The sequence below is a fragment of the Onychomys torridus genome, chromosome 5, assembly GCF_903995425.1.
Source record: "Onychomys torridus chromosome 5, mOncTor1.1, whole genome shotgun sequence".
In the NCBI taxonomy this organism is placed as follows: domain Eukaryota; kingdom Metazoa; phylum Chordata; class Mammalia; order Rodentia; family Cricetidae; genus Onychomys; species Onychomys torridus.
Window position 1 is genome coordinate 2,958,752 of NC_050447.1, and position 21,171 is coordinate 2,979,922.

General features: G+C 40.2%; 1 protein-coding gene across 1 annotated transcript in view; it reads left to right on the top strand.

Annotated features, from left to right (window-relative positions):
- The window catches only part of Iqcm (IQ motif containing M), a 402,626-nt gene that overhangs the window by 188,478 nt on the left and 192,977 nt on the right, over positions 1-21,171 (top strand). The window contains exon 9 of the mRNA XM_036187564.1: positions 12,448-12,592. Within this exon, the coding sequence (XP_036043457.1) occupies positions 12,448-12,592 (145 nt within the window). The remainder of the gene's footprint in view (positions 1-12,447; positions 12,593-21,171) is intronic.

The window sequence follows — 21,171 nt, forward strand, 5'->3', positions numbered from 1 at the left end:
AGAAGCTTACAGAAAATCAAATAGATTGGATCAGAAAAGAAAATCCTCAACACATAATAATCAAAACACTAAACAAATAGAATGAAAAATATTAAAAGCTGCAAGGGAAAAAGGCCAAGTAATATATAAAGGCAGACCTATTAGAATCACACTCAACTTCTCAATGAAGACACTAAAATCCAGAAAGGCCTGGACAGACGTCTTGTAGACTCTAAGACAGCCCAGAGTACCACACCCAGCAAAACTGTCAATTACCATAGATGGAGAAAACAAGATGTTTCATGACAAAGTCAAATTTAAACAATATTATTCACAAATCATGTAGGGAAAGGGGGCCAACCAAAGAAACCCACCCTGGCCCTGAAACCAGAGCTAGTGAAAGAAACACACCCTGGATCTGAGACCTGACCCAGTGAAAGAAATACTTTATCCCTAAACCTAGAACCTAAGAAACATTCTCTGACTCTGAAACCAGTGCCAAAGAAACACACTTTGTCTCTAGAACCAGAGCCAGTGGAAGAAATATGCCTTGGCCTTAAAATTAAAGCCAAAAAGCTGAAAAGGGCCAGTGAAAGAAACACAGTTTGACTCTGAAAACAGGGCCATCTCTACCCCTGACCAATGAAACTAACCAACCCCTGAGCAGGAAAACTAACCAATCCCTAAGCAGAAAATCTTCTCCCTGGAGAAACTGCACCCTATACAAACCCCTCTGCCAGCTGGGCAGTGGTGGCACTTGCCTTTAATCCCAGCACTCAAAAAGCAGAGCCAGGTAGATCTCTTAGAGTTGGAGGCCAGCCTGGTCTACAGAGTGAGATCCAGGACAGGTACCAAAACTACACAGACAAAACCTTGTCTTGAAAAACAAACAAACAAACAAACAAACAAACAAACAAACAAAGCCCCTCTGCCTGTTCAGTTGTGGACTGTGCTTTCCCACCCTGGCAGAGGCAGCCAATCTCCTGGACTCTCCCTTCCCAAATAAATCTCCTTCTCAAAAGAGTCTTGGGTGAATATCTTTGATCACTGGCACAGAACAGAAGAACCTTGCTGAGATGTCCCTTAGAGGGACTGAGCAGGAAAAAGTAACAACTTTTCCCTGGAGCCAGAGGAGATTGCTACTTTTCTTCACTTTAGCAGAGTGAGTGAAACAGAAGAACCAACATCTTGGGCCAGAGAGAAGAAGTGGAGCTCTGTTGGTAAGCCCCCTTAAGGGGGCTGGTGGAACAAAGCTCAGCTATAAGGGTTCTCTGTAGGAGAGAGCAGGATTGCTATATTCTGTAGGAAGACCATCCCTCACCACACCACAGCTTCAAATATTCCCTGACTTCCCGAACAGTCAGGATACTTTTTCCTCCAGACCTGGAACACTCACTTACAAATCCAGCCCTATAGAAGATGGTAGAGGGAAAACTCCAACACCAGGAAGTTAACTACACCCACAAAACCACAGGCAATAGATAATCTCACAGTAGCAAAACCCAAAGAAGGGAAACACACTACCACCACCACCACCACTACTACTACTACTACTACTACTACCAGCAACAACAAAATAATAGGAATTAAGAATCATTGGTCAGGTTGGGGATTTAGCTCAGTAGTAGAGTGCTTGCCTGGCAAGCACAAGGCCCTGGGTTCGATCCTCAGCTCAAAAAAAAAAAAAAACATTCGCCACTAAGAACTCTAAATATCAATGGACTCAACTTGCCAATGAATAGACACATGCTAATAGGTTGGATACTAAAACAGGATCTATTATTCTGCTACATATAAGAAACACCTCACAACATACATATATTACCTAAGAGTAATGGGTTAGAAAAAGTTTTTCCAATCAAGTGGATCTAAGAAGCAAGATGGTGCAGCTATCCTAATATCTAACAAAATAGACGTTCAATCAAAATTAATCAAAAGTGATAGAGAGGACATTTCATATTCATCAAAGAAAAAAATCCATCAAGATGATGTCCCAATTCTGAACATGTATACCCCAAATACAAGGGCATCCACAAAAGCTAAAACCTCACATAGAATTGCACACAATAATGGTGAGAGACTTTAACGCCCCACTCTCACCAATGGACAGGTCATCTAGACAGAAACTAAACAGATAAATAGCAGAACTAACTAATGCTATGACTCAAATGGACCTAAGAACATTTCACCCAAACACAAAAGAATATACCTTCTTCTTAGCACCACATAGAACCTTCTCCAAAACTGACCATATACTGTTGACCAGAAAGTAAGTCTCAACAGATACAAAAAATTGAAATAACACCATGTATCTTAGCAGACTACCCTGGATTAAAGCTGGATTTCAACAACAGTCTACAAACTCATGGAAAATGAACAACTCTCTACTGAGTTACCACTGGGTCGAGGAAGACATAAAGAAATTAAAGACTCCCTAGAATTCAATGAAAATGCATTCACAACACATCCAAACTTACAGGACACAATGAGAGCGGTACTAAGAGGAAAGTTCATAGCACTAAGTACCTTCAGGGAGAATTTGGAAAGATGTCATAATAGCTACTTAACAGCACACCTGGAAGCTCTAGAACAAAAGGAAACCTAAGAAGAGTAGATGGTAGGAAGTAATCAAACTGAGGACTGAGATGGAAAAATAGAAACAAAGAGAATACAGAAAATTCAATGAAACAGTTGGTTCTGTGAGAAAATCAACAAAATAGATAAACCCTTGTCCAAACTAACAAAAGACAGAGAGAGAATATCCAAATCAACAAAATCAGAAACTAAAAGGGGGACATAACAACAGACTCCCTGGAAATCCAGAGAATCATTAGGTCACACTTTACAAAACCAGTGCTCTACAAAATTGGAAAATCTAAAAGAAAAAAAAAAAAAAAAAAAGATGGACGTACCACCTACCAAAGTTAAATCAAGATGAGATAAGATGAGATAAACAATTTAAATTGACCTATATCACCTAATAAAACAGAAGCAGTAATTAAAAGAGCCAAAAGAGCCCAGTGCCAGGGGATTTTTAACTCAGAATTCTACCAGACTTTTAAAGAAGTGCTAATACTATCACTATTCAAAGCATTCTACAAAGTATAAACAGTAGAAACATTGTCAAATTCTTTCTATGAGGTCACAGTTACCCTGATACCTAAACCACACAAACAAAGACTCAACAAAGAAAAGTTAAAGACCAATTTCATCCATGAACACTGACACAAAAATACTCAATAAAATACTAGCAAATGGAATAAAAAACACATCAAAAAGATCATCCACTATGATGAAGTAGGCTTCATCCTAGAGATGCAGGAATGGTTCAACATATGAAAATCTGTCAATGTAATCTACCATATAAACAAACTGAAAGAAAAAAAACCACATGATCCTCTCATTAGATGCTGAAAATAATCTTTGACAAAATTCAATACCCCTTTAATGATAAAAGCCTTGGGGAGATCAGAGATACAAGGGACATACCTAAACATAATAAAAGCAATATACAGCAAGCTGATTGCCAACATCAAATTACATGGAGAAAAACTCAAAGCAAATTCACTAAAATCAGGAATGAGGCAAGTTTGTCCACTCTCTCCATATCTATTCAATATAGTATTTGAAGTTCCAGCTACAACAATAAGACAAAGGAAATCAACGGGATACAAATTCAAAATGAAAAAGTCAAAGAATCATTATTCACAGATTAGATATGATAGTATATATAATCGACCCCAAAAACTCTACCAGGGAACTCCTACAGCTGGTAAATACCTTTAGTCAAGTGACTGGATACAAGATTAACTAAAACAAAAGTCAGTAGCCATCTTATATACAAATCATAAACAGGCTGAGAAAGAAATCAGATAATCAACACTCTTTCTAATAGCCTCAAATAATATAAAATATCTTGATGTAACTCTAACTAAGCAATTGAAAGACATGTCTGGAAAGAACTTTAAAACTTTGAAGAAGATTTTAGAAGATGGAAAATCTCGCATGCTCATGTATCAGTAGCATTAACATAGTAAAAATGTCCGTCTTACCAAAAAGAGTCTACAGATTCATTGCAATCCCCACTATAATTCTAACATAATTCTTTACAGACCTTGAAAGAACAATACTCAACTTCATATGGAAGCTAAAACAATCCTGTATAATAAAAGAACTTTCAAAGGTATCACCATCCCTAATTTCAAGCTCTACTACAGTGCTATCGTAATAAAAAGAGCATGATATTGGCATAAAAAGAGACAGGTGGATCAATGGAACTGAATTAAAGCCCCAGACATAATCCATATACCCATGGACACCTGATTTTTGACAAAGAAGCCAAAGTTATACAATGGAGAAAAGAAAGCATCTTTAACAAATGGTGCTAGTCTACCTGGGTATTGGCATATAGAATAATACAAGTAGATCCATATCTATCTCCTTGCACAAAACTCAAGTTGAAGTGAATTGAAGACTTCAAAATAAATCCAGATACACTGAACCTGATAGAAGAGAAAATGGGAAATTATCTCCCAATTGGCATTGTAGACAGCTTCCTGACCAGAACAACAACAGCACAGGCATTAAGATCAACAATCAATTAATGGGAACTCATGAATTTGAAAAGTTTCTGTAAGGCAAAGGACACCATCATTAGGACAAAACAGCAGCCTATAGAATGGAAATAGATATTTACCACCCCCACATCTGATAGAGGACTGATTTCCAAAATATACAAAAAACTCAAGAAATTAGGTACCAACAAACCAAATAATTCAATAAAAAGTGGGAAACAGATCTAAACAGAAAATTCTTAACAGAAAAATCTCAAATGGCCAATAAACACTTAAGGAGATGTTCAACATCCTTAGCCATTATGGAAATGCAAATCATAACTACCCTGAGATTCCATCTTATACCTGTCAGAATGGCTAAGAGAAAAAACACAAGTGACAACTCATGCCGGAAAGGATGTGGGCAAGGAGAACATTCCTCCATTGCTGATGGGAGTGCAAACTGGTACAACCACTATGGATATCGACCTGGCAATTTCTCAGAAAACTGGGAATCCATCTACCATAAGACCCAGCTGTACCATTCTTGGGCATATACCCAAAGGATCTTCAATCAAACCACAAGGACACTTGCTCAACTATGCTCATAGCAGCTTTATTCATAATAGCCAGAACCTGGAAACAATCCTAGCTGTCCCTCAACTAGGGAATGGATGAAGAAAATATGGTACATTTACAGAATGGAGTATTAGTCAGCTGTTAAAAACAAGAACACCATGAAATTTGAAGACAAATGGATGGAACAAGAAAAAATCATCCTGAGTGGGGTAACTCAGAACCAGAAAGATAAACATGGTATGTTTCATACTAGTAGATAGTATCTGTAAAGTAAAGTATAACTATGCTAGAATCCACAGATCCAGGGAGACTAGGTAACAAGGAGGTTTCATCGCTGCGGGGGGGGGGGGCACCCAGAACTCCCTGGGAAGGGGAAATTGAGATTTTGTGAGTGGAATGAGGGTAGGTGGGAATGGGAACATGTTTCAGGTGGTGTAGAGGGGGAGAGTACTAAATGTGACTACTAGAAACTGGGGAGCAGGGTGCATTTCCAGGTCAGATAAAAATATGGCTCAAGGGAATCTCCCAAGAATCTACAAAGATGACTCCAGCTAAGACTCTGAGCAATGAGTGGATAAGTAGCCTTAACTGGCCATCTTCTGTGACCAGATTGGTACTTAGCTCAATTGTCATCCTAGAGGCTCCATTCAGCAACTGATGGAAAAAGATGCAGACCCACAGGCAAACATTAGATGGAGTTTGGGGAATCCTGCTGAAGAGAGGAAGAAAGGATTGTAGGAGCCAGAGGGGTCAAGGATACCACAAGAAAACTCATAATCCTTGGGCTCATAGGGGCTCACAGAGACTGAACCAACAACCAAGGAGCCTGCATGGGACTGACCTAAGTCCTCTGCATATATGTGACAGTTGTGTAGCTTGGTCCTCTTGTACGACTCCTAACAGTGAGAAAAGGGGCTGTCTTTGACTCTTTTACTGGCTTGTGGGACCCTGTTCTTCATATTGGATTGCCTTGCCCAGCCTTAATAATACATAGGGATGTGCTTAGTCTTACTGCACTTTGATATGCCATGTTTGGTAATATTCATGGGAGACCTGTCCATGGGAATGGAGGGTAGGAATAGAGTGGGGGTGATGGGGACAGACTGGGAAGAGAGGGGGAGCAGAATCTACTGCCAGGATGTAAAATAAATGAATAAATGAATGAATGAATAAAAAAATAATTTTTTAAAAAGTCACACCTCCTAATAGTGCCACTCTTCATGAGGTTATTGGGGTCAATTACATTAAAACTACCACAAACACTGAGTTTGAAATGCCTGTGAGGAATGTTTTATGTAGTTAGAAGTTCATTGGGAATGTGGATCTAGAGCTCAGAAAGGAGATTGGCCCACTGAAGAGAAATATCCATCCTTTCATCTTAAATTCCTCTCAAAGTTCCTCCCCCCAAAAGTTGCTTATTTTCTTAATTATTCTTGTCATGTCTCTTCTCCCACTGAGTATCGTTCCTTTGCTCCAGTCAAGTTTCTGCTCCTTGCCTCCATATCAAGCAGCTGCCCTGTTGGAGCCAATGAAACACTCTGGAATTGTCCCCATGCCACTTAAAGTATTTAACTGTTTCAAAATAGTCAGCCTTGAAATCATATACACATGAACAACAAAACTACCATGCTTGTTGTATTTATATATCTTTGCATGCATGTGTGCGTGCATGCATGCATTTGTGTGTGTGTGTGTGTGTGTGTGTGTGTGTATAAAATGTAACAATAATAAAGCAAAAGATATTAGCAATTTGATGGAATACTACTCAGCAGTAAAAAACAATGACATCATGAAATTTGCAGGCAAATGGATGAAACTAGAAAATATCATACTGAGTGAGGTAACCCAAACCCAAAAGGACAAACATGGTATGTACTCACTCACAAGTGGATACTAGATGTAAAGCAATGGATAACCAGACTACAAACCACAGCTCCAGAGAGGCTAGCTAGCAAGGAGAACCCCCAAGAGGGATGCATGGATCGCCCTGGGAAGGGGAAATAAATGAGATCTCCATGAGTAGACTGGGGGTGAAGGGGACAATGGAAGGTAGGGATGATGGATGAGAACATAAGGGAAAGGGATGGTCAAGCTGGAACAGGGATGGAGAGGGAGAGCAATGAAAGAGACACCATGATAGAGGAAAACATCATTGGGGATAGGGAGAAACCTGGTACTAGGGAAGTTTCCAGAAGTCCACAAGGATGACCCCACCTTAGACTACCAGCTATAGTAGAGGGTGCCTGAACTACCCTACCCCAGTAATCAGATTAGTAAATACCCTAACTGTTATCATAGAGCCTTCACCCAATAACTGATGGAAGCAAATGTAAAGATCCACAGCCAAGCACCAGGCCAACCTCCAGATGTCCAGTCAAAGAGAGAGACAAGGGGCATCAAGATGATGATGGGGAAATGTACAGAGAAAACCAAACCAAACTAGTGGGAACTCATGAACTGTGGAGCAATAGCTGTGGAGCCTCTATGGGACTGGACTAGGCCCTCTGCATAGGCAAGACAGTTATGTAGCTTGATCTGGCAGTGGGATCAGGAATTTATCCTTAGGGCATAAGTGGGCTTTTTGGAGCCTATGGTGGGACACCTTACACAGCCTTGGTCCGGGGGAGGGGCTTGGACCTGCCTCAACTGAGTGTATTAGGCTCTGCTGACTTCCCATAGGAAGCCTTGCTTTGGAGGAGGTAGGAAAGGGGGTTGGGATGGGGGGAAGCCTGGGGGATGGGAGAAGGGAGGGGAGAGGATCTGTAGTTGGTATATAAAATGAATAGAAAGTTTCTTAATAAAGAAAAGAAGAAAAACAATTTGAAAGGAAATGAGGGGGGAAGGGGTGAGTTGGAGGGTGGGGACATGATAATGGGCAGAAGTGATATAGTTATATGTTAATTAAATGTATTATATGTTAATTAAATTTAAAATAAACTTTCACATTAAAAAAGAACTTGAATGTTATTTGGAATACTCCATGAATTTATCAGTACTAAAACCAAAAACTTTTGTTTGCCACAGTCATTCCTAGCAATATTACAGTCTACTGACATAATCTAGCCTCTTTCTTTGAGTTTCTGTGATCAAGCATGTTCTTATTTTCTTATGTCTCTGGTTACTGCTTTAGTGCTTATGGAATAGACCTTGTAAGTAAACTGCAAAACTCTGGGTTTGGTGTCCCGAGTTTCGGCTCCAAAATGTTAGTCAGTTGATGGCTGAAACTGCAAGGAGACAGTTCAGCCCTAGAGGGCGAGGTGTCCCGGACACCTCGAGCTACTCAGAACAAGAGCTCTGCCCTGAAGGTGTCCTGGACACCTGGAGCTGTTTAGCACAGCTGTGGTGGCTGAGCTGGAGACAGTTCAGTCCTAGAGGGCGAGGTATCCAGACACCTTGAGCTACTTAGAACAAGAGCCCTGCCCTGAAGGTGTCCTAGATACCTGGAGCTGTTTAGCAAGGCTGTGATGGCTGAGACTGCAAAGAAACAGCCCAACCTTGAAAAGGAAGGTTTTCTGACTTCTCAGGAGAGTTAGGCCTGGAATTGCTTCAGCAAGGAAGGGTATCCTGACTTTTTGGGAAAGTCAGGGTATACCTGGTGTGATGGGGGATGGTCTCCCTGCAGGACACAGCAATCCTGCTCCTCTCCTGGAGAGCCACAATCTCTAGCTCAGTGTTACCAGCTCTTTCTCGCTCAGTCCACTCTGGGACATCCCAGCAAGGCTCTTTTGCTCAGCTACCCCTTGCTCAGTCCACTATGGGACATCCTGGCAAGGTTCTTCTGCTCAGCTCCCCCTTGTTCAGTCCACTATGGGACATCCTGGCAAGGTTCTTCTGCTCACCAGTCAATGAAGGTCTTTACCCAATACTCTTTTGAGAAAGAGGTTTATTTGGGAAGGAGGAGTCCAGGAGAGTAGCTGCCTCTACCAGAGTGGAGAGAACAGCTCACAACTGATGTGGCAGGGTGGTTTATATAGGATGTCTAGAGGCGGAGTGAACTGTGATTGGTTAGTTTATTTTCTGCCCAGGGATTGGCCAGTTTTGTGAGCAAGGGGCAGAGATGGCCCTGATTTCAGGGCCAAACTATGTTTCTTTCACTGGCCTTACTTGGCTTTTTTACACTACCTCTAAGGCCAGGGCACATTTCTTTCACTGACTCTGATTCTAGGGGCCAAGAGTGTTTCTTTGGTACTAGTTTCAGAGTCAGGGCATATTTCCTGGTTCTGGGTTTAGGGATGAATCGTTCATTTCTCTGGCTCAGGTCCCAAACACAGGCTGTGTTTCTTTCCCTGGTCCTAGGCTCTAGGACCAGGATTCTACTGTCCTGCTCTGTGATTGGTTGATTTCACAAGTCAGTTGGACAGGAGCAGAGATGGCTCTGATCTGAGCTAAACTGTGTTTCTCTCATTGGCCTTACTTAGCTTTTTGACACTGCCTCTAAGGCCAGGGCACATTTCATTCACTGACTCTGATTCTAGGGGCCAAGAGTGTTTCTTTGGTACTGGTTTCAGAGTCAGTGTATGTTTCCTTGGTTCATTTCTCTGGCCCAGGTCCCAAGCACAGGCTGTGTTTTTTTTCCCTGGTCCTGGGCCCTAGGGCCAGGATTCTGCTGTCCTGCTCTGTGATTGGTTGATTTCACAAGTCAGTTGGACAGGGGCAGAGATGGCTCTGATCTCAGCTAAACTGTGTTTCTCTCACTGGCTTTATCTGAGCCATCCTTCCCTAATTCTGGTCTCCAGGGTCAGGGTGGGTTTCTCTAGCCAGCCCCTTTTCCATACATTCACCCCTTTTTTGTTTAGTAAAAAGCAGCTGGGGGTTGGAAAGGGTGATAAGCAGCTGAGGTTTGAGAAGGGTAACAAGCAGCTGGGGGTTGAAAAGGGGGCGAAGTTATCTTTAGACTGCTTCCTGCTGGATTAGGGTGCTGAGGTTCTTGGGACAGTCTTGACTTTCTTCCCCAGGATGTAACCAGGTTCTACAGATCTCTGGCTTTGAATCTTGATCTTCTTCCTCAGGATGTAACCAGGTTCTGCAGGTCTCTGGCTTTGTTGATAGGGGCTGGTAATCCTGTAATATTAACTGGTTCAGAGTTTGGTTAGAAATATTTTGGAACTGTTGTTGAAGAAATCTAACCAAGAAGTTTATGAGGCAGGGTGCAATTAGTAAAGCTAGGAAAATGAAGAAAAGAGGGGATAAGAAAGGTAGTATCCATTTCCATATCTGATTATTAGTGCTCCACTGTCTGGGGGCATCAAGCTGTTTCTGAGTTTGAAGATCCATCTGGAGTTGTTGGATCTTATCTTTTACTATCCATGATTGATTGATGTAAAAGCAACAATTCTTCCTCAAGAAAGAGACAAAGACTACCTCTTTCTGCTGTTAATAAATCTAATCCTCTCTGATTTTGTAATACTATAGTGGCCAGTGAGTCTATATGTTCCTGAAGAGTAAGGGTGGTCTGAGCTACTTGGAAATCCTAGATGAATTGTGAGGAAAGCTGATGGTAAATAGCTAGGGAAGTAGTCAGTCTCACTATTCCAGTGTCTATACCTGCAGTTATACCCAGAGCTGCTAGAAAGGGTATTATTTGGATGGCTTTTTTGTCATGCCATGCTGCTATGAACTTGTTGATGGGAATTGGCAAGGGTTCTTCACCAGGTACCACCCCTAATTTGGGAAACAGGAATACCAGGGCACAAGTCCCAGACCACATAAGATTCCTATTACTGAGGAATTGCATTCTACTAGAAGGACTATCACCCAATAAACAGGTATGAGGTAGATACCACATTGAGGGAAGAGTGCCTTCTTTGTCTCTGCAGGGCTAAGACTGTCAGTAACATTTTACTGACTGGGAAAATGGATATCCAAATCACAATTGCTGTTTCTTGTATTTGTTACTTGCATATTTAAGTGTGTGCTTATGTGTATGAACTTATGGCAACTATTTGCAATATCCTTTTTTATTTCATTTTACTATTTTGAATTTTATTTCATGGAGTTAGTCATTTAAGTATATTTTCCTTCTTACTTTGCATGGCTTCCTAGTAAAGACCCTTTTGATATTGCCATATGTCAGTGTTTAGACAGAGTTCTTAGGTCCTATCATATCATTTTCTAGGAGTTGAATAAAACCAACACAAAAGCTTTTTTTTTTTTTTGGTTTTTCTTTTCTTTCCTTCTATTTGTTGTTGTTGTTTTTTTTTGTTTTTGTTTTTGTTTGTTTGTTTTGTTTTTCGAGACAGGGTTTTTCTGTGTACTTTTGCACCTTTCCTAGATCTCGCCCTGTAGACCAGGCTGGCCTCGAACTCACAGAGGTCCGCCTGGCTCTGCTTCCTGAGTGCTGGGATTAAAGGTGTGTGCCACCACCGCCCGGCCACAAAGCATTTATTAAGTTAGGTACTAGGGTTAAGAAACTATCCTAGCCTTTAACATTCTCTTACAAAGTTCTGAGCAGCACAGAGACTAGTGAAAAAGCAAATAAGACAATACAAAGCTGGAACAGGGTAAGTGGGCAGTAAACAGGGAAAGGTCTGCTCTTGCTAATATGCAGAGGGAATACATCCCACTATGTGTCACTGTGCTGAAAGAAGACATGACAAAATCAAACAATAATGTGTTAGAAAATTTAATATGTATTTTTCATATATTCTGTATTAATTACTTTTTTGAGTATTACCAAATACTTGGCAAAGAGCAATGTAAAGCAGGATTTACTTTGGATTACAGTTCAGAGTAGTACAGTCTGTCACAGCAGGAAAGGCTTCCTACTTTGCTTCCTTTACTATCGTAAAATAACAAGACCAAAAGCAACTTATGAGGGAGGTGTTGTCTTCTTTACACAGTGTGATTCTGCTCTGTCACTGAAGGAAGGCAGGGAAGGAACTCCAGGAACTGAAGCAGGAGCCCTGGAGTAATGCTTACTGGCTTGCTCACCATGTCCTGTTCAGCTTGGTTTCTCATACCGTCCAGCACCACTTGCCCAGAGCTGGCACCACTTCTAGTAGGCTGGGATCTTCTGTGTAATAGTTAATCAAGAATGTGGCCAAGGACATATAGACAATGTAATGGGAGCATTTTCTCAGTTGTGGTTTCCTCTTCCCAGGTGAATCTAGCTTGTGTCACAGTAATGGAAAAACTAACCAGCACAAAAGGTATTTTGATGGGTGTAGCTGTCAGTGGACAGTGGTGGGGTGCACAGAGGACAGTGGTGGAATGCATATTTCTATGCAGAAGACTTTCAAGAATGACCTTTATCTAAGCTGTTCACTCTAAATGCACAAATAGGTATGAATAATAGGAATATGTGAACAGCATTATGAGATTTTTTTACTTTTCATAGGCTTTGTATCATGGACCAAATTTGAAAGCAGTTATCATGATGTATCAGTTCTTGATCTACCGTATTAGACATCGACTTGGTCTTTGGAGGACAAGACAGATTATAAACTTTGGAGAGTTAGAGGAATGGATGGACAGGAAAAAATGTAAGTATTGCAGTCTCTTCTTATTTGGTGCTAAGCTTAGAATGAAGTTTTAGCCAATGAAAAGACCTTTTATCCACTCCTAGCAATGGAAGGAAGACCATACTTTAAATTTCTATTTGCATTTTTAGGTTGTATTTTCTGTGTGCTTGGATTCATTCACTAGGACTTCAGTTTCTAAACAATAGAATCCCCATTTAGCTACACAAAGTGTAAAAAGATATTTAAAGGGAAAGTGTTGGAAAGACAGGAGAAGAATCAGATTCCACAGAGGATATAGATCTAGGCTGCTCCAGAGACCTGAGGATCATAAAATAAGGAAAAAAATGTCTATTATTTCTTGAAGAAGAGAAACAGACCAGCCCCATTACTTAGAGACCTATGTGTATGTATGTATGTACGTATGTACGTATGTATGCATGTATGTATGTGTGTATTATGTATGTATGTATATCTATCTATCTATCTATCTATCTATCTATCTATCTATCTATCTATCTATCATCTATTTATCTGTCTATCTACCTACCTGTCTATCTATCTATCTATGTATCTATCTATCTATGTATCTATCTATCTATCTATCTACCCACCCTACCTACTACCTCTCATATATATATATATATTCTATCATCTATCTGTCTTCTATTGAGAGAGGGTCTCATTTGTCCACACTGACTTTGAACTCTTTATGTAGCTAAGAATGACGTTGAACTCCAGCTCCTCATCCCTCTACATTCCAAGTGCTGGGATTAGAGTTGTATATCACCATATTACCATCCTGTTTTTACACAGTGTTGGAGAACTCAGAGTTTTATGCATGCTAGGCAAACACTTTACCAACCAAGTGACATATTCAGCCTGAGACACTTTTTTTTTTTTTTTTTAGATTCAGATTTCCAAGAGGTTTCAAATGAATGATTTAGTTTGAGCCATAAGTCAGATAGTTTGAAGTGGCCATGGAAGGCCTTGAGAGTTATGGAGTGGCTCTCTGGCCTTTGGGGAAGACGTGGGTCACTCCTGAAATGGGTATAAAATTGTAATACTAGGTGAACATTAATGCACACTGAGCAGATTAAGTTACACATTACTTCAAGATGTTGGAAATTTTGCTCCTAAAACAAAGACACAAATTTAGTCATTGGCTTTCTATTTTTATTTGATCAATTGAGTGTTGTTTAATTAGTATGTATCACTAGACCAATTTATTGAAGAATGAAATGAATGAAGTAAGTAAATTATACTTAATTGGAGTCATTTTATGCTTTTATGGGGATCAATGTGTTACATTTTGATAGTTTCAGCCAGCTATAAAATGTTTATTTTATAGTTGGGACTTCACATTCATAAAAGCTGCAAAAGGTGGGGCCTGTATTTCAATGAATGTTCACTGTTTAACATGTGCCTAGTGTATCAGAACAACAAAAAGTATTCGTTCAAAGGATAATTTTCATTAAGTCTACATACCAAGAGGTATTTTTAAATAAGTTATACTTGTTCCATTTCTGTTGCTACTGATTAAAGAAAGAAGAAACCAAACAGAGAAAAAGATACCAAGACAATTCAGAACTTGGTCATATGTAGGTCTTGAGGATTCAGCTCAGGTGATCGAGTTCGACAGCCTGATTTTCAGAAAGTTGGATAAGGCATGTGTATAACACTCAAGGTCTCCCCTAAGCAGCCAGTACAGCAAAAGGTCAAACAGATGGAAAGCTACAAATGAGAAAGGGAGAGAAAGCAAGTGGAAGACAGTGGCAGGGACAGTCAGGACCTGCTTGCAGTTAGGGAGCTCCTGGAACTTACTTTACATGCTTGAGGGAAGAAGGGCAAAAAGGGATCCCAACTACTTGAGGCCCGGTTTCACAACTGTCATGAACACTCTACCCACTAGTAAAAAAATTTACCAAGATATCTTCAATAGTCTTCTGTGAATAGTAGTTTTACATTCCATTATGCTTTGAAGGACAGATTTTCTAATAATTAGCAAATTGTATACTAGCACTTTTGGATACCGTACCAACTAGCTTTTCTCTCACCCATTTTATTTATTTTTCTTTTTTTTTATTATTATTATATTTGTGTTTTAATTTTACACATCAGCCATGGGTTCCCCTGTCCTCCCCACTCCTGCCTCCACCCCCACCTTCCCCCCCATTCCCTCCCCTCCATTCCCATCTCCTCCAGGGGCAAGACTCCCCTAGGGATTCATTTAAACCTGGTGGATTCAGTACAGGCAGGTCCAGTCCCCTCCTTCCAGGCTGTGCAAAGTGTCCCTGTGTAAGCCCAAGGTTCCAAACAGCCAGCTCATGCACTAAGGACAGGTCCTGGTCCCACAGCATGGATGCCTCCCAAACAGTTCAAGCTATTCAATTGACTCACTTATCCAGAGGGCCTGATCCAGCTGGGGGCTCCACAGCCTTTGGTTCATAATTCATGTGCTTCCATTCGTTTGGCTATTTGTCCCTGTGCTTTCTGCAACCTTGGTCTCAACAATTCACGCTCTTACAGTCCCTCCTCTTTCTCGACAATTGGATACCTGGAGCTCCACTTGGGGCCTAGTTGAGGATCTCTGCATCCACTTCCATCAGTTATTGGATGAGAGTTCTAGCATGACTACTAGGGTGTTTGGCCATCTGAACACCAGACTAAGTCAGATCAGGCTTTCTCTCGACCATTGCAAGCAGACTACAGAGGATATATCATTGTGGATTTCTGGGGACCTCTTGAGCACTCTGCCTATTCCTGTTCTCATGTGGTCTTCATTTATCATGGTCTGTTATTCCTCATTCTCCCTTTCTGTTCTTGATCTCCTGATCCCCTAAGCTTTCTTACCCTCAAATACTGCCCTTCATTACTCCCACTGTCGTCCAGGTTGTTCATGTAGATCTCATCCATTTCTCTGTCATTGGGTGATCCTTGGGTCTTTCCTAGGGTCCCGTTTTCTAGGTAGCCTCCCTGGAAATGTGTAGCAGTCTAGTCATCTTTGTTTTACATCTAGTATCCTCCTATGAGTGAGTATATACCATGTTTGTCTTTCTGAGTCTGGGTTACCTTACTCAGGATGATTTTTTTCTAGATCCATCCATTTGCCTGCAAACCTCATGATGTCATTGTTTTCTCTGCTGAGTAGTACTCCATTGTGTACATGTGCCATATTTTCTTTATCCATTCTTCAGTTGAAGGGCATCTAGGTTGTTTCCAGGTTCTGGCTATTACAAACAATGCTGATACAAACATAGCTGAGCAAATGCCATTGTGGTATGATTTAGCATTCCTTGGGTAAATGCCCAAGAGTGCTACAACTGGTTCTTGGGGGGATGGATTCCCAATTTTCTAAGGAAGCACCATATTGATTTCCAAAGTGGCTACACAAGCTTGCATTCCCACCAGCAGTGGAGGAGAGTTCCCCTTGCTCCACATCCTCTCCAGCATAAGCTGTCTTCTGTGTTTTTGATCTTAGCCATTCTGACAGGTGTAACGTGGTATCTCAGAGTCATTTTGATTTGCATTTCCTGGGTAATTAGGGATGTTGAGCAATTCCTTAAATGTCTTTCAGCCATTAGAAATTCCTCTGTTGAGAATTCTCTGTTTAGTTCTATAGCCCATTTCTTAATTGGACTGTTGGGCATTTTGATGTCTAATTTCTTGAGTTCTTGATATATTCTGGATATCAGCCATCTGTCAGATGTGGGGTTGGTGAAGAACTTTTCCCATTCTGTAGGCTGTCGTTTTGTCTTGTTGACTGTGTCCTTTGCTCTACAAAAGCTTCTCAGTTTCAACAGGTCCCATTGATTGATGGTTTCTCTCAGTGTCTGTGCTACTGGTGTTATATTTAGAAAGTGATCTCTGGTGCCAATATGTTCAAGACTACTTCCTACTTTCTCTTCTATCAGGTTCAGAGTAACTGGATTTATGTTGAGGTCTTTGATCCAGTTGGACTTAAGTTTTGTGCATGGTGACAGATATGGATCTATTTGCAGCCTTCTACACATTGACATCCAGTTATGCCAGCACCATTTGTTGAAGATGCTTTCTTTTTTCCATTGTACATTTTTGGCTTGTTTGTCAAAAATTATATGTTCATAGGTGTGTGGGTTAATGTCAGGGTCTTCAATTTGATTCCATTGGTCCACATGTCGATTTTTATGCCAGTACCAAGCTGTTTTTATTATGGTAGCTCTATAGTAGAGCTTGAGGTTGGGGATTGTGATGCCTCCAGAGGTTGTTTTATTGTACAGGATTCTTTTGGCTATCCTGGGTTTTTTGTTTTTCCATATGAAGCTGAGTATTATTCTTTCCAGATCTGTGAAGAATTGTGTTGGTTATTTGATGGGGATTGCACTGAATTTGTAGATTGGTTTTGGTAAAATCGCCATTTTTACTATGTTAATCCTGCCTATCCATGAGCATGGGAGATCTTTCCATTTTCTGACATCTTCTTCCATTTCTTTTTTCAGGGAGTTAAAGTTCTTGTCATATAGGTCCTTCACATGCTTAGTTAGAGTAACCCCAAGGTATTTTATATCATTTGTGGCTATTGTAAAGGGTGATGTATCTCTGATTTCCTTCTCAGCCTGTTTGTCTATCGTATATAGGAGGGCTACTGATTTTTTTGAGTTGATCTTACATCCCGCTATGATGGTGAAGGTTTTTATTAGCTGTATCAGTTCCTTGGTTGAATTTTTGGGGTCACTCATCTATACTATCATGTCATCTGCAAATAGGAAAAGCTTGACTTCTTCCTTTCCAATTTGTATCCCCTTAATCTCCTTATGTTGTCTTATAGCTCTGGCTAGAACTTCAAGTAGTCTATTGAATAAGTATGGGTAGAAGGGACAGCCTTGCCTTGTTCCTGATTTTAGTGGTATTGCTTTGAGTTTCTCTCCATTTAATTTGATGTTGGCTGTTGGCTTGCTATAGATTGCCTTTATTATGTTTAGGTATGTTCCCTGTATTCCTGATCGCTCTAAGACCTTTATCATGAAGGGGTGTTGGATTTTGTCAAATGCCTTTTCTGCATCTAGTGAGATGGTCATGTGGTTTTTTTCTTTGAGTTTGATAATATGGTGTATTACATTTACGGACTTTTGTATGTTGAACCACTCTTGCATCCCTGGGATGAAGCCTACTTGACCATGGTGGATAATTGTTTTGATGTGTTCTTGGAGTCTGTTTGCCAGTATTTTATTGAGTATTTTTGCATCAATGTTCATGAGGGAGATCGGTCTGTAGTTCCCTTTGTTTGTTGCATCTTTGTTTGGTTTAGGAATCAGGGTAATTGTAGCCTCATAGAAGGAGTTTGGTAATATACCTTCTGCTTCTATTGTGTGGAACAATTTAAAGAGTATTGGTGTAGATAGAGTTTTCCTGCCTGGCCCACAGTCAGGACAAATCTCTCTCACCCACCAGGCCCATAGACGCTCAGAACCAACCAAGTAAGCACACAGAAACTTACATTGTTTACAAACTGTATGGCCATGGCAGGCTTCTTGTTATCTACTTCTTCTATCTTAAATTAACCCATTTCTATAAATCTATTCTTTGCCACGTGACTTGTGGCTTACCATTTTACTTTACATCCTTCTTGCCATGGCAGTGGCTGGTGGTGTCTGTCTCCCCAGCCTTCCACTTCCCAGAATTCTCTTCTCTCTTCTCCTGCCTATACTTCCTGCCTGGCCATTGGCCAAACAGCATTTTATTTATACAGAGCGATATCCAGAGCACTTCCCCTTTTCTTTTTTTTTTTAAAAGGAAGTTTTAACTTTTACATAGTAAAATTACATATAACAGAACAATTATCAAGCAAGAATTACAGTTACATTATTAAAGAAGATATCCTATCTATCTATCTTATATTTGTGAGTCTAAGGTTTTATATCTAACTTATCTTTTATCATAATTGAGGAAATTATAACTATCTAGTCTTTAACCACATCAAAGACCTCAGAAGGATATAATATTACCCAAGAAATGGGAGAAGGATGCAAGCAACTTTGGGAGTCTTGCAAGAGTAGACAGAGACAGCTGGCAGTCTGGACAGTCACCTAATGTTCCTCTGTAATGTTGGGGCATTTGTCTTCAGCCCACAGGGCTGGAGTCTCTTGGTCACTTCTTTTAGTGTCCTGTAGAACGTCTGGCAGTATCCTCTGTGAAGCAGGAACCTGAAGGACCATTTTGTCAAGCAAAGTTCAGTGGTCTCCTTCCTATGGGTCCTGCATGTACAGTTGATAAAGCAGTCCAGGCAAGAACAGTTTCTTGCCCAAATGGCTATTTTTGCCAAGGTGAAGATAAATTCCATATGAACTGTCTTCAATGCCCATCCTCCTCTCTGAAGTAAATTGGTGCTGCCAGGAGCAGACATGTCTCACTGTCCAGAAAGTCTAAATTTTAAAAGTATTTTAAATGCTATATTCTGTAGGTCTTTGAAAGATTTGAAGATTACCTATCTATCTGAATTATCTCTGTGTATATCTAGAAGACTTAACTAACATGGCTACGAGTATGATTATCATAGATGACCAATTATTAATGTATTTTTAATTATCCCTTATAATTTTAAATGAGCTATATAAACATAATACCTTAAGAAGAGTAGAAATATACACACAGTATAACAAAATTAACTGTTTGTATCAATAGACTATAATCTATACCAATGTAAAACATTTTAAACAAGTTTTGTCCTTTAAAAGTAAATTCATTAATCTCCCCTTTCATCCTATTATATCTATATCATATCCCTTTTTATTCTTTAGAAAGAGATTACATTTATAATCAACCTGCTTTAAATAAAAATATTGTTTTTTGTTTGTTTGTTTGTTTGTTTTTTTGTCCCACACCAGAGCGTTCTGATTTGGGACATAAAAAAATCTCTTGACCTTTTCTTTTAGCAATATGTCTGGGTTTAGAGAAGGAGTGAGCCAATTCCATCTCCAAAGCCAGCTTGATAATTTTGGGAAATTGGGCGTAGTTTCTCTTACTACTTCCTGCTGGAGGGAGGCGCTGTATTTTATGGGGACATAAAGAAAATTTTAGGACTACAGAGTAGTCTGTGAGGGTAAACCTCTGAGCCAGTTGCCTTGAAACCATTTTGGATGTTGAATCATCTGGGCTATGCTGTCATCGGAGACCTTTCAGGGAGTCTTGGCTGATCAAACCTGATGTATATTAATCTGGAACAAATCCATAGCCTCTGGCTTTCTGTGGAAACAAAAGCAGAGACTCTTTTCCAAAGCAACATACCCTTATTCCCAATTTTTAAGTCAAGGTACCTTTAAAATTTACATATTTGTTTAACTCAACAGCTTTTATGTAGTTAAAAATCCCAAAGACAACACAAACCAGATTATCAGAGTAATATCCATCTTTGTAAGACTGAAATGCTGCTGTGGCTGCTGGCTCTGCCCACCTCAGCTTCCCAACATGGCAGTGGTACAGTTTACCGCCAGCTTTGCATCTGGAGCCATGTGTACCATCAACTATCAGAAGCAGTTCTATCAAAGCAGCACATAGCCCAGAAACCTTTTTTTTTTTTTTTTTTTTTAACTAGCAAAGGCTAAATCCACTGCTGTGGATATCGCTCTGTGTAAATAAAGTTCTGATTGGCCAGTGGCCAGGCAGGAAGTATAGGTGGGACAAGAGAGAAGAGAATTCTCAGAAGTAGAAGGCTGGGGAGACACCGCCAGCTGCCGCCATGAAAAGCAACATGTAAAGACACCGGTAAGCCACAAGCCATGTGGCAAAGTATAGACTAACAGAAATGGGTTAAATTAAGATAGAAGAAGCAGATACCAAGAAGCCTGCCACAGCCATACAGTTTCTAAACAATGTAAGTTTCTGTGTGCTTTCTTGGTTGGGTCTGAGAGACTGTGGGACTGGTGGGTGAGAGAGATTTGTCCTGACTGGGCTAGGCAGGGAAACTCTAGCTACAATCCACCATGCCACAGAGTAAAGTACAGCTTGTAGATTCCTCATTCCCGCTACACTGCAGGTCAGACGCACATGCCAGGAACCCACCATAGTAGCTCAAACCAGCAGGCTGCTGCTAACTTGAGAGAGACAACTAGGAAGCTGTTTTTAGCTCTGTTTAGAATCTTTTTTTTTTTTTTTCAGGTTTTAGGTGGAAACTCTTTCCAACACATTGGGTGCCATTTGTAGTTTGAGTTTTCTTGTTAGTTATTAAGTCATCTTTGAAGATCTGGTAGAATTCTGCAGTGAAACCATCTGGTCCTGGGCTTTTTTGGTTGGGAGACTTTTAATGACTGATTCTATTTCCTTAGGGGTTATTGGATTATTTAAATGGTTTATCTGGTCTTGATTTAACTTAGGTATGTGGTACCTATCCAGAAAATTATCCATTTCTTTTAGATTTTCCAGTTTTGTAGAGTAGAAGTTTTTGAAGTATGAACTGATGATTCTCTGGATTTCCTCATTGTCTGTTGTTATGTCCCCCTTTTCATTTCTGACTTTGTTAATTTGGATGCTCTTGCTCTGTCTTTTGGTTAGTTTGGATAAGGGCTTGTCTATCTTGTTGATCTTCTCAAAGAACCAACTCTTTGTTTCATTAATCCTTTGTATTGTTC